Consider the following 13,168-nt stretch of genomic DNA (forward strand, 5'->3'; position numbering starts at 1 on the left):
GCCTTGCTTCAGTGCAGAACCTTATCGGCCAGTGATTATTCTGAACTGATTGAGGAAGCAAATGGGGAACATTCCTGGTCACTACAAGGTACCCAAACCCCCCTAACCAGTAAAACCAGTTGGCATCACCCCATTGCTTTGGCTTTAACCTTGCAGGAAGGAATAAGAAAAATAAAAAAAGAAGCAGGTGGGACTCTCTGGGCCCTGCTGTGTCTTACTGATGGCTCTCCAGATCTGGCAGAAGGCCAGGGTGAAGCAGACGAAGGCCCAGTTCCACTCGTGGTTCTTCCCCACGGTGGACACGCCCATGAACATGAAGATCAGGGTCTCGCTGACGCTGCTCAACATCTTCATGAAATACTTGATGGTCGTGTAGGATGTCTGGGACACGTTTTCTTCGACGTACTTTTTCATGGTCACTGCACAGGCTGTGATTCTGCAAAAGGAAAAGAGTCTCAGGGAGAAGCCACAAGACCTTGCCCCTCATTGGAAAGTCCTCCCTATTGGTGATGGCACAGAGACACAAATCCTGTTTCTATCCAGAGAGAACGTCTTCTCCAGTCCTCTTTCTGGCTGCAGGTTTTTCCTGAGATTTTCTTTCTTCTTCCTCCCTAAGGGGTCTTGCACAAGTTGAGTGTGGTAGGGAAGGTGGGCTTGACATGGTTTTCCTGCAACAAAATGGCTCACAATTCATGCACGAGCCAGAAGCAGGACTGTTTTTATTTTGCTCCCTCCACCCCCATCATGAGCTCTGTCAGCCCCACCTCGTACGCTCTACTTCACCTGCCTTAAACCAAAATAACCCAGTGCAGTTACCTAGAAAGAATACTTCAGCGAGAGACCCCCTCACATTGTAATGTTTCCTACAAAATTTTAATGAGAAATTTTTCCTTTAAAATGTTTTGTTCTAGAGTCACTTAGCAAGTCTGGATGGGAAAGAAAGGACTTTGCCTTGTCTAAGTAGTTTGCTCACTTCTAAGGTGGGAAAATGATGAGTGCCTAGACTTTACTGTATTTAATTAAGATAAATATTTCTATACAATAACATTGTGCCCAAGTGGCTGGGTATGAGGATGATGTCATAAAGAAGGCAACATGATCAGATACGATAAGCCAAGTTGAGAAGCTTCATTCCAAGATCTACACAAGGATAAACATTTCAAAGATCTTTTCATTAGGAAAAAAAATCTGAATGTCTAGTCTTATCCCATCTACCCAGTTTCACTCCACACTGACCAGTCCTGGAGCTGTGATGTGATTTGAGGGAAGTAGCAGAAGGCAGAGCCCAGGAATGATAGTAGCTCACGGCACGCTTCCCTTTAACTTTAAAATAATGCATTTTTCAAGGAAAAAAAATAACGACTGAAGTGAGACTTTAACCTTGAACCTCCCCCAGCTCTTCTCTGCACCAGCTTTTCTGAGAGTTATAAATTGACCTTATAATTGCTATGCAGGAAAATCACCAGAACAGAGCAAAAGCAAATGCTGGAGAGAACATTTGTTTGGCAAAGGACCTGAATTGGATTTTACAAAAGTTCAAAAAACCTGGATCCTGAAACGCTTTTGAAGATTGGCATTAGGAGTCAGGCCTTTCTCAAAGCCTGGTCCACCAGATGTGGTCCTAAACTCTCTTTTATTGGATGAGAGGTGGTCCTTGGTTTGTACTCACGCCAGGATGCCAGAGAGATAGAGCGTCTCAGCCACTAAGTAGGACAAGTAGCTGAACATGAAGACGATGAGGGGTTCAATTGCTGAGATGTTCTGAGTGAAACGTGTGATAAACGCAGAAATGAATCCAAAAATGACGCCGAAAAACACTCCCCCGCACCCCACGATAATGAATCGGGCACATCCGGCCAAGATGTCCACAGGTTCTATGTCTTCAAATTTATGCATCTTTGTGAAGGCGATTAAGATGTTATATAAGACCTAGACAAAAAGAAAATGAGAAAACAGAAAAGTAAACATGAATTAGAAATGAGAAACAGCTTACACACAGATTCTTAACTTTGTGTCCCACAAAAATTACAGAACAAGAAGTATTAACACGGCTGCCTAACATTCAAATGCCTTCCAGATAATTTAAGTTTATTGTTTCTCCGAGTAAGAAGTATGACACTCACAGCTTTCAATCACTGAGCACCTACTACGTGCCAGTCTCTTCACTAAGCTCTGTGTCATTATCAATCGATTTCCTCTGGCTCCAGATGCACCCTCCAACATAGGCTTGGTAATATGCAATGACATTCCATTATTTCTCCTTTAAAATGAGCACCATGTTAAGCTTGCTCAACTGAGGGGCATTGCAGGAGGTAGGGGCTTCCTGCAACTTCCGTGGGAGGGATGAGAGTCAGCCATGTGTGCGTGAGAGCTTCCAGGGGGTCCTGTCAGGGCCACAGGGCCTGCAAGTGGTCCCTCTGCCACCTTGCATCCTCCAGCTGACTGATGAACTCTCCACACACCACTTGACACAGGACAAAAAAGCCCCAGCATGACGCTGGTGCAGCATGCCTGTGGCCAGGGGTCCACCTCCGCAGGCTTCCCTCTGTGAACCCAGCCATGCAGTCTGCTCCTCTGAAGGCCCCCTGGCCCCTCTTGAACCCAGGCTCCCACTGCCCAGTGCCACTGACTGCAGAAGACTGCTCCCTGTCTGCCCTCCTTGCTCGCCCGTCAAGTCCAGACCAGCTCTAGCTTGGCTAAATCAGCCAGCTTCTCTGCTGTCCAGTGGCCCATCCACACCTTCTCCAGGGAGATCAGAACCCCTTCCAAGTTTGTCCTCCTTTGGGGGTCATCCCTCAGCCCTAGGGTACCCTAAAAAGTTTTCTTACATCTCGTTTATTATAGTTTTTTTTTTTTTTTTTTTTTTTGCGCTACGCGGGCCTCTCACTGTTGTGGCCCCTCCCGTTGCGGAGCACAGGCTCCAGATGCACAGGCTCAGCGGCCATGGCTCACAGGCCCAGCCGCTCTGCGGCATGTGGGATCTTCCTGGACCGGGGCACGAACCCGCATCCCCTGCATCGGCAGGCGGATTCTCAACCACTGCGCCACCAGGGAAGCCCATATAGTTGATAATTTTGATGTTAAAATTTCTCTGTTTAACCTACGGTGTGCTTTCTCTTTCTTGGTTGGACCCCACCTGCTTTCCATATACAGTATCTCATTAGAGTCCCCCAAACGACTCCAGTCCGCGTGATACACACTCCCCAATTTTCCTACGATTTCTCTGCTTATTTCCACATTCATATGAAGCTGCAGGGATCGGTTTATCGCTATTTCATGCCACTTGGCAACCCAGAACTTGGACTGAACTTCTGAAAAGTGGCCGCCTGCCACACAGTGAGACACATAAACAAGTAAAGTAAGATCAGTGCAGGACATGAAGACCTCTGAGGCCCCCAGACCCTGAAGGGTCCTGCTAAACCACAGCACACACCTGTCAACTTTGCTTACACCGAGACAAAATCAGAGCAGAGGGAGAAGTTAAACTCCAGGAAACCATGTCCGTGATGGTATTCTGTGCGCTGAAGAACTGCAGCAGTGCTGCGGGCCCTCCAGCACGCGCAGGTCTATGTCCCATTCATTCGCTCTCCTCCCTCACACTCTGCTCTCCCCTCCCCTCTGGGCGTCATCCCACACTCTGCCTCCTGCTTACTCCCTCTCCATCCCCAATTCATCTTTCCTGACAAAGACACTAGCGGCCCCTCTGTTCTTCAGGGTGCCCTCACAGCCTCTGCCTTCTGCTTTGGCTTCACCCCCAGGGCTTACCAAACTGCTAGCTGCCCTGTGCTCATGCTGACCCCTCAGCCACGGTCTGCTACCTGCACACAGCTGCAGCCATTTCTTCCCAGGTCCCCTTCCCGGTCCTGGTCCCCTTGGTGCATGGCCTCTGCTGATTTCCCATGACATCACCTTTGTGACTGAAGATCGATGTTTTCCCACGGAGAGGCTGGCAATGAACCATCACCTGCAAATTGTCCCTAGGCTGCTACCTTGTTCATGGTCATGATCATAAACTGTCAGGGTGCATTTAAAACAAAGCCCCCCCGCTTCATCTCATTTGCACTCTCTAGTCAACAGAGAGAAGCAGAAGAACCAGCTAGTCTGTGGGGATGAGCATCTCTGCTCTTGGGTGACCCGGAGCCATGAAGGAAACTCTTTACACACTGTTTGCTATCTGTTTGCACATGAAGATGAAGAATCGTATCCAGCCCAGCATTCGGCTTTGGAATGTGAGTAGGCGGAGAGGACCAGTCCTCAATGTAGCTCAGGTATTACCAATCCCCATCTAAGATGCTTCATCTAGTGAACTTTGTTGATGGAGGGGCGGGAACGTGAGGAAGGCATGCAATGACCCCTCTGCTCATGAGTTCTCGGTCCTCGTGCCCCTCTCCAGAGCAGCTTTGTCACATTGCCTTCTATGTTAGTTCCCTAGGGCTGCTGTGACAAAGTACCACAAACTGGGTGGCTTAATTCAGCAAACATTTATTTTCTCACTGTTCTGGAGGATAGAAGTCTAGAATCAAGGGGTGGACGGGATCATGCCTCCTCTGAAGGTGCTGGGGGGATGCAATCTGGAAAGCATGCCTTGGCTTGTGGACACATCAATCCCGTCTCTGCTCCTGTCTTCCTATAGTCTTCCTTGGATATGTCACCCCTGCGTCTTCACATTGCCTTCTTATAAGGACAACAGTCATTGGATTTAGAGCCCACCTTAATCCAAAATGAGCTCATCTTAACTAGTTATATCTGCAAAGAACTGTTTCCAAATAAGATCATATCCTGAGGTTCTGGGTGGACATGAATTTTGGAAGGGACTCTATTGAACCCAATACAGCTTTTGTAGCCAAAATGACCTTACAATGCAATTAACTTGTAAAATAGCCTAGAAGATCTTAGTTATATATCCTTTCAGGGCACAACTTCATTTCGAATTTCATAAGACCCATATCTGGGGCTTGTCCTCCAAATGGATTCATTATGCTTCTTTGGAGAGCCCAGGACACATGTTTTTCTGTGTCTGGATTAGTTCCCAATTTTTAGTGTACAATAATTATCAGCCAGTAACCTACAAACTCACTTAGGTAAGGGAAAGTGGACAGAAGGTTATAAACAGGTTTGTTTCTTATCCCAAAGAGATGTTTCCAGTAAATTTTCTGGAAGAAGGAGAATCTGGGGAAGGTGAAAAAGAAGAATCAGGAAGCTTGGTGCAAATTGGCCCAAGCAAGGACACACACACACACACACACACACACACGCGCGCACACGCGCCATGAGCATTGCCAATTTCTGAAATTAGGAAAGGGATTACTTTAAAAAAAAGAGAGAGAGAGACTTGTCGAAATCTCAAACCAGATTTAAGAATACACATACCGAAGTGCAGAAATTTTGGAAGATATAAAAGTACAAAGGAACCTCCCCCCATACAAAAATGTTACTTACTATTTCCCGAGAAAACCACTATAAACATTGTGTGTGTGTGTGTATATATATACACACATATATGTATATGTTCATATATATACAATATTATATATAATATAATATCTCAGCCAAAGACCTAGTGTGGCAGGGTTACTAAGGCAGGTCCATTTCCGGAAGGGGCGGGACTCCTCTGATGGGTGTCCTTGGCCTGAAGACTCCGGATGGGCTTGATAAACTCTTGTAGAAATGCATCCAGTTTCCCTCCATCCCTCTCTTTCCCCTGGGGTCACTCTGCTCTCCCTTCTCCCTGAACTCTATCTCCATTTTCTCTGGCAAGAGTGTCCCCTATAAACCTCTTGCACATCTAACACCCTCTGTGTGTCTGACGCATGGACGGCCTGAACGATATCTAGCTGTCTCCTTGTGTATCAACCATATTTTACAAAACTGCTGTAATATGGGTCTATTTTATTTAAGAAAAGTGAAGCCACGTTCTAAGAAAAATCCTGGCTGAGTGTTTGGAAGAAAATTGTGATTTATGGTTTCAAAACAAATCCAGAAGAACTTTAGTGGTTGTATCCCAACTCAGTGAGTTTGTTTAGTTCAATTTCACCTTTTGCCTGACCTCCGAGCAACCCACATATGGGTCTTAGAAGCCCTGGGCGTTGCACCTTTGGAGCTGTGCTCACGTTCCAAGGAGCCAGATGCTTGCCCAAGACTCAAAAAAGACGAGTTTGGGGCTTCCCTGGTGGCGCAGTGGTTGAGAGTCCGCCTGCCGATGCAGGGGACACGGGTTCGTGCCCCGGTCCGGGAAGATCCCACATGCCGTGGAGCGGCTGGGCCCGTGAGCCATGGCCGCTGAGCCTGCGCGTCCGGAGCCTGTGCTCCGCAACGGGAGAGGCCGCAACAGTGAGAGGCCCGCGTACGGCAAAAAAAAAAAAAAAAAAAAAAAAGACGAGTTTGAATGAGTTAAATTGGGACCTGGGAGTTTATCTGACTCTCAGACCCAGAGGAAACTCAGGGAGTATGATTGAGACTCAAAGATTTGCATGTTAAGGCCACAAACGAAAACTCTGTTGCATAGCTCTCCAGATTATAAGTAGCTACCCCCTCTGTTCCTAGGGCCTGGGAAAGTCAACGGGGCCAGCCCTGTCCCCGGACACCAGGGCACCCTGCCAGGAAGAGGCCGTGGCAGTTTCAGAAGCTAAAGTGGTACATATAATTAAGAAGACTACACTTACAGACACAATCTATATGACTGCACGAAAAACAATTCTTATCTTTCAAATTATACGGCTCTGGATGTCATTACGGTTGTGAAAGATTTGCTTTGGACTTCTTTCAGATCGCAATCATGTGTGTGTATTTTTTACATATTGAAAGGAAAAACTCAGCCGATGCTAAAGCCCAAACACGTCCTTGACACTAAGGGAAAACAAGATTAGATTCACCCTCTCCACTCAGTGGGGAGGAGCAATATTGGGACATAGTAAGAAATATATATTTTGTCTTTGTCCCCAGTAGCCGGCACAGAGTTCCTAAAAATCTTGTAATTCCCTGAGTGGTACGGAGGAGAGGAGCATCTTTGTTATTTGTAATGAGCCCCTTCCAACCACTCCTGAGTTTATGCTAATGAGGTGACTCTTGCCTGGGTTTCACCCCACCCACACCCCGCCCCAAGGAGGGGCACTGGTTGCCATAGGGACCAGCCAAGTGAGTAAAGGGTTGTAACTTTCATCCCCACCCCCTAACCTCCAGGAAGGGGAGAAGGGCTGGAGCTTGATTTCAATAAACAGCGGCCATGGGGGACAATGGATACGTGCACAGGTACGGCTGAGTCCCTTTGCTGTGCACCTGAAACTATCACAACATTGTTAATCGGCTATATTCTAATATAAAATAAAAAGTTAAAAAAAGAATCAGTGGCTAATAAATTAATCAGTCATGTCTATGTAATAGAACCTCCATGAAAACCTAACCAATGGGGTTCAGAACGTTTCCAGGTTGGTGCTAGGAGGGTGGTGCCCCTGGCAAGGACACGGAAGCTCTGCACCCCTTCCCACCTACCTCACCCTACGCATCCCTTTCATTCGGCTCTTCCTGAGTTGCATCTTTCCTAAGAAACGGGCCATAGAAAGTAAACGGGTTTTCTGAGTTCTGTGAGCTGCTCTAGCAAACTGTCAAACCTGAGGAGGGGTTGTGAGAACCCCCAATTTTACAACCAGTCAGTCAGACATATGAGAGGTCCAGTCTCGGAACTGGTGTCTGAAGCTGGAGAGTCTTATGGGACTGAGCCCTCAAGCCTGTGGGGTTTTGGGGTTTGTGCTAATTCTGCGTGGTTAGTGTCAGAACTGAATTAAATTGTAAGACACCAAGGTGGTAACTGGAGAGTGGGTATGGGAAAAAACACGCACACATTTGGTGTCAGACGTGACGCTGTAAAAAAAAAAAAAAAACAGTTCAGAGAAGTCTCAGAAAATGGTCCTTTCCTGTTACTTTTAACAAGCTCACCAACCTCCCAAGATCATAGTACTGGTAACCCTTTATGGATACCACCGTAAAAGTTTGCAAAGCCCTTCCAACACACAGAATGATGACCAAGGACAGCAGCCCACCACCCAAGCCTTAGCAGAGGTGGAGAGTCGACTTCAAACGTGCTGATATATTTTTCTTGATCAATTTTATTGAGGAATGAGTTACATATGGTAAGCTGCATCTAAAACAAATGAACTCTGGCCACTGTGTACACCCGTAAGATAACCACAGTCAAGATCTAGAACAATTCCACAAACCCAGAAAGGTTCTTCATTCCTTTTTAAAAGTCCATCCATCTCTCCAACCCTGACACCAGGAAACCACCGTTCTACTGTTGTCACCATAGATTAATTTTTATTTATATAAATTGAATAATAAAGTAAAGACCCTTTTGTGTTTGGCTTCTTCAACTCAGCAGTTGTTGTTACAGGGATCAGTGGTTCATTCCTTTTTATTACTGAGTAGTATTCCACTATATGGCTAAAGCGCAATTTGTCCATCCATTCAGTTGTTGAAGGACATTGGTTTCCTGCCTCTGCCCACCACCCAGCTTTTGCTCTTGGAATATTGCTGCTATGAACATTCACGTACAACTCTTTTGCACAGAGTTATGTTTTCATTTCCCTTGGGTATACAGGAGTAGAATGGGTAGGCAGCGCTGTAGATACAAGTTAAAAATGTAAGAAACTGCTGTCTCCATCTATACAGGCGGCTAGAATACCATAGACTGGGTAGCTTATAAACAACAGAAATTTATTTCTCACAATTCCGGTGGCTGCCAAGGCCAAGATAAAAGCACCAGCAGATTCAGTGGTGAAAGCGATTCAGCGGTGAAAGCCTGGTTCTTAGATAGCTGTCTTCTCACTGTGTTCTCACATGGCAGAAGGGGCGAGGGAGCTCTCTGGTGTCTCTCTTATGAAGACACTAATCCCATTCATGAGGGCTCCGCTCTCATGACCTAACCGCCTCCCACAGGCCCCACCTCCAAATACCATCACATTGGGGATTAGATTTCAACATATGAATTTCCGGGGGACACAGACATTCAGTCTGTAGCAACTACCAAATTGTTTGCCAAAGACATTGGATCGTTTTCCATTCCTGCCAGGAATGTATGAGATTTCCAGTAGTTCCATATCCCATCAGCTCTAGCCACTCTGATAGGCGGACTCTCAACCACTGCGCCACCAGGGAAGCCCCGATCACTCCTATTTTTGAAAGCGTTTATGAAGAATAAGTTTTTCCTTAAGATACAGGCAAGATGTCTTATAGCTTTTAATTTATTATTTATTCTATTATTATCATTTATTATTATTTTTACTATTGCCTTTATTTTACTTACTTTAGATTTACCTTGCTCTCCTTTCTTTAGTTTGAAGAAATTACCTGAAGAAGTAGACCATATGTCATTGATTTTAGAACTTTAAAATCTTTACTATAAGCATTTAAAGCCATACATTTTCCTCTGGTACATCATTACCATTTGTTAAATGTATTTTTTAATTTCCCTTGTAATTTCTTGTTTGAATCATGGATTACTTAGAAGTGTATTGTTTAATTTCTAAATATTGGGATATTGCTTAATGTAATTTATTTTTAATTTACTTCTGCTGGGGACAGAGTGCACACTGATTGCACGGCTTGTAAATCTATTGAGGCTTTTTTTTACAGTCAAATATGTGGTCTTTTTTGATGAACATGGTATTTGAACTTGAAAAAAATGTATGGGGCTTCCCTGGTGGCGCAGTGGTTGGGAGGCCGCCTGCCGATGCAGGGGACGCGGGTTCGTGCCCCGGTCCGGGAAGATCCCACATGCCGCGGAGCGGCTGGGCCCGTGAGCCGTGGCCGCTGAGCCTGCGCGTCCGGAGCCTGTGCTCCGCAACGGGAGAGGCCACAGCAGTGAGAGGCCCGCGTACCGCAAAAAAAAAAAAAAAAGTATGTGTTGTAGTTGCTGGGGACAGCGCTCTATGAATATCAGTTAGAAGAAGGTGGTTGAAAGCGCTCGGCTCCTCAGTGTGTTGCTGCCATTTTGCCTATCTGTTCTATCATTTTCTAAACGAAAAGTAGTAAAACTCTTGCTGTGATTGTGGACTTGTCATTTCCTTCCTTTAAATTTGTCCACTTTTACTTCATGCCCTACTACGGGGTGCATACCCGTGCATCACTGTTAGGTGTTCTGGATGAATTGACATCTTTTTGTCATTATGAAACATCCCTCTTTATCTTTGTAAAATGTTCTACCTTTGCGTCTATTTTAATTGACATTAATATAACCACACCAGCATTCTAATGCCTGGTCTACCATACGTCTGGTGTAGTTTTGCATCCATTTATTTTCAGCTTGTCTGCATCTTTATAGTTGTGTTTCCTGCAAATAGGATGTACTGGGGTCTTGCTTTATAATCAATTCTGATAATCTTTGACCTTTAATTGGAGTGTTTAGTCTACTAAGATTTAGTATAATTATTGTCATGCTTGGATTTAGATCTACCATTTTATTACCTGTTTTCTCTTTTCCTCCTCTGGTTTTGTTCTTTTCCTGCATTCATTTTGATTATTTGAATACTTTTTAGAATTCTTTTATAATTTTATTATTAGCCATACCTCTTTGCATTATGTTCACTGGCACTCTACAATATAACATTCTTAACTTTTTACAGGACACTCTGGGTTAACACTATACCACTTCACATAAATTAAGAAAACTTATAACCATGTAGGTTCATTAAACGTACTGACTTTTAACTATCCTTAAGAACTGGAGTGAAAAAGCTCTTCATAATATTAAATCTCCTGGATTTCTTTGACCCTGAGAGCTGATAGCTTAATGATAACTGATTGCATACTTTTGACTACCAATCCCCCTAGACTTGATAACCACAGTCGCCACCGTGTTCATGGCTCCTTGTAAGAGTAACATCTATGACAAAGCATCTGAGGGGGAGGGGACTTGTGTGGCTACAGTACTTTCAACCAGAGACCTCTCATTCAAGAACAGGAGTTGACAGACCCTTGAGAAATGCGTTCATAGACTAGGGACCACGAAGTAGCTTGAGGTGAACCCTCTGTTCAGTTATGAGCTGTAGCAACCATGTCTTCTGAGAAGTATGGAGATAATGGACCAGGTGTGGATGAACAGAGAAGTCTAATGAGGCAGATGAAGAGATTATGAGAGGCCATAAGGAGGGATGGGTTATGAGCACAAAAAACTGTGAATAATAAAAGCTAAGGAGTAGAGGACAGATGATGGAGGAGATTATGTGGAAGCTACTTGGAGAGGGAAGAGAAATGCAAAGATCTACAAAAATGCAGCAGAGTCTGAGCAAGTGGCCAAGTTGCATCTATGGAGGGGCTCTGGAGTAAGAATATGATAGTTATTAGCACTGTTCACACAGTATTTCTTTTCCTTCAAGGCATCTGATAGGACTGCATGTCCAGCTTCTACCATGTGACTCTGCCTGGCCAAATTTTGTGTTTAAATGAGTTTTGAGCAGAAGCGATATGTCCTTTACGGGACTGGGCATTTGTTTCAGAGGTGAGGCTTTCCATGAATCTCCTCTCCTTCCCTCTGGCACAGAGACCGGCAGTGCTCAATACAATGGCTGCTCTATAAGCCCAGATCCTGAAGAATAGAATGGAATGGAATGGAATAGAATGGAATAGAATAGAATAGAATAGAATAGACAGAGGGCTCTGTTGGCCAATAGAAGACAAGAAGTGTAAGTAAGAAATATACCTTTGCTGCTGTAGGCCACTGAGGTTTGGAGGGAGGTTTATTACCAGAACATAACCTGGTCCATCCTGACTGTAAGATAAGATCTGAAATCACTAAAACCAGCTAGGTTCTAGTTACAGCCTTTGTGAGACCCCTCATGAAGCACTTCCTATTCCTGGGTTACTGCGGGATCTTCTATGGGATGAATTATGTCCCTCAAAATTCATATGTTGATGTCTTGGGCTTCCCTGGTGGCTCAGTGGTTAAGAATCCACCTGCCAATGCAGGGGACATGGGTTCGAGCCCTGGTCATGCAGCGGAGCAACTAAGTCCATGTGCCACAACTACTGAGCCTGCACTCTAGAGCCCGTGAGCCACAACTACTGAGCCCACGCACCACAACTATGGAAACCCGTGCCCCTAGAGCTTGTGCTTCACAACAAGAGAAGCCACTGCAGTGAGAAGCCAGTGCACCACAATGAAGAGTAGCCCCTGATCGCCGCAACTAGAGAAAGCCCACGCGCAGCAACGAAGACCCAATGCAGCCAAAAATAAATACATAAATAAATAAATTTTAAAAAATTATAAAAGAAAATTCATAAAGTCTTAATTGCAGGATGTTACTGGATTTGGAAATAGGGTCTGTAAAGAGGTGGTTAAGTTAAAATGAGTTCTTAAGGGTGGGGCCATTAATCCAATAGGACTGGTGTCTTTATAAGGAAAAGGAAGAGACACCAGGAGTGCACACAGAGCAAAGGCCACTGCGAGGACAAAGCAAGTGATTGGCCACAAGCCAGGAAGAAAGGCTCCAGCCTCCAGAACTGTGAGAAAATGCATTTCTGCTGTTGAAGACACCCAGCTTGTGGTATTTTGTTATGGCAGCCTTAGTGGACTAATAGAAGATCTATGTCTTCCTGATTGTCTTGTGTATCTTTTAAATTAATCCTTATTGCTTGAGCTTGCCATAAACCCAGTTCCTTAAAAAAAAAGCCTAACTAAGTACTGACTCTACACCTGTAAAAAAGCATTGGTGTGTGCACATCGCTGATTCGCTTTGTTCTGCCACAGAAACTAACACAGTATTGTGAAGCAATTACACTCCAATAACGATCTATTAAAAAAAAAAAACGTTGTAAGTTCAGAGTCACAGCACAGTACAGCAGAAATGATCTTCACTGTACATCAGATGCTGGAAAGGTACGGAGAATAACACACACACACACAAACTGTATTCATCAACCTGACACAGGAAATTAAATAATGAATCCCGTTAATTTTCCATTTTGTATGAAAGGGCACTGGCACGTTCAGTTGTCACAGAGCAGTTCCTTGGCAACCACTTTCTTTGACTATTAAAAGAAATTAACTAAGAAATAAGAAACCCAGCAGTTACGTAGCAGTCTCCAGAATGATGGAACCAGAAAAAGACAAATAGCATATGGTATCGCTTATATTTGGAATCTAAAAAAAAATGATACAAATGAACTTATTTACCAA

The 13,168-nt window shown here is 44.6% G+C and overlaps 1 protein-coding gene across 1 annotated transcript in view; it reads right to left on the reverse strand.

The window, feature by feature from the left end:
- SLC9A4 (solute carrier family 9 member A4) overlaps window positions 1–13,168 on the reverse strand; it is a gene marked incomplete at its 5' end in the record, with an annotated part of 58,376 nt that overhangs the window by 26,579 nt on the left and 18,629 nt on the right. Inside the window, 2 exons of the mRNA XM_079941006.1 lie at window positions 219–436; window positions 1,670–1,929. Of these exons, the coding sequence (XP_079797132.1) occupies window positions 219–436; window positions 1,670–1,929 (478 nt within the window). The remainder of the gene's footprint in view (window positions 1–218; window positions 437–1,669; window positions 1,930–13,168) is intronic.

Source organism: Stenella coeruleoalba (assembly GCF_951394435.1).
Source record: "Stenella coeruleoalba genome assembly, chromosome: 13".
Classification (NCBI taxonomy): domain Eukaryota; kingdom Metazoa; phylum Chordata; class Mammalia; order Artiodactyla; family Delphinidae; genus Stenella; species Stenella coeruleoalba.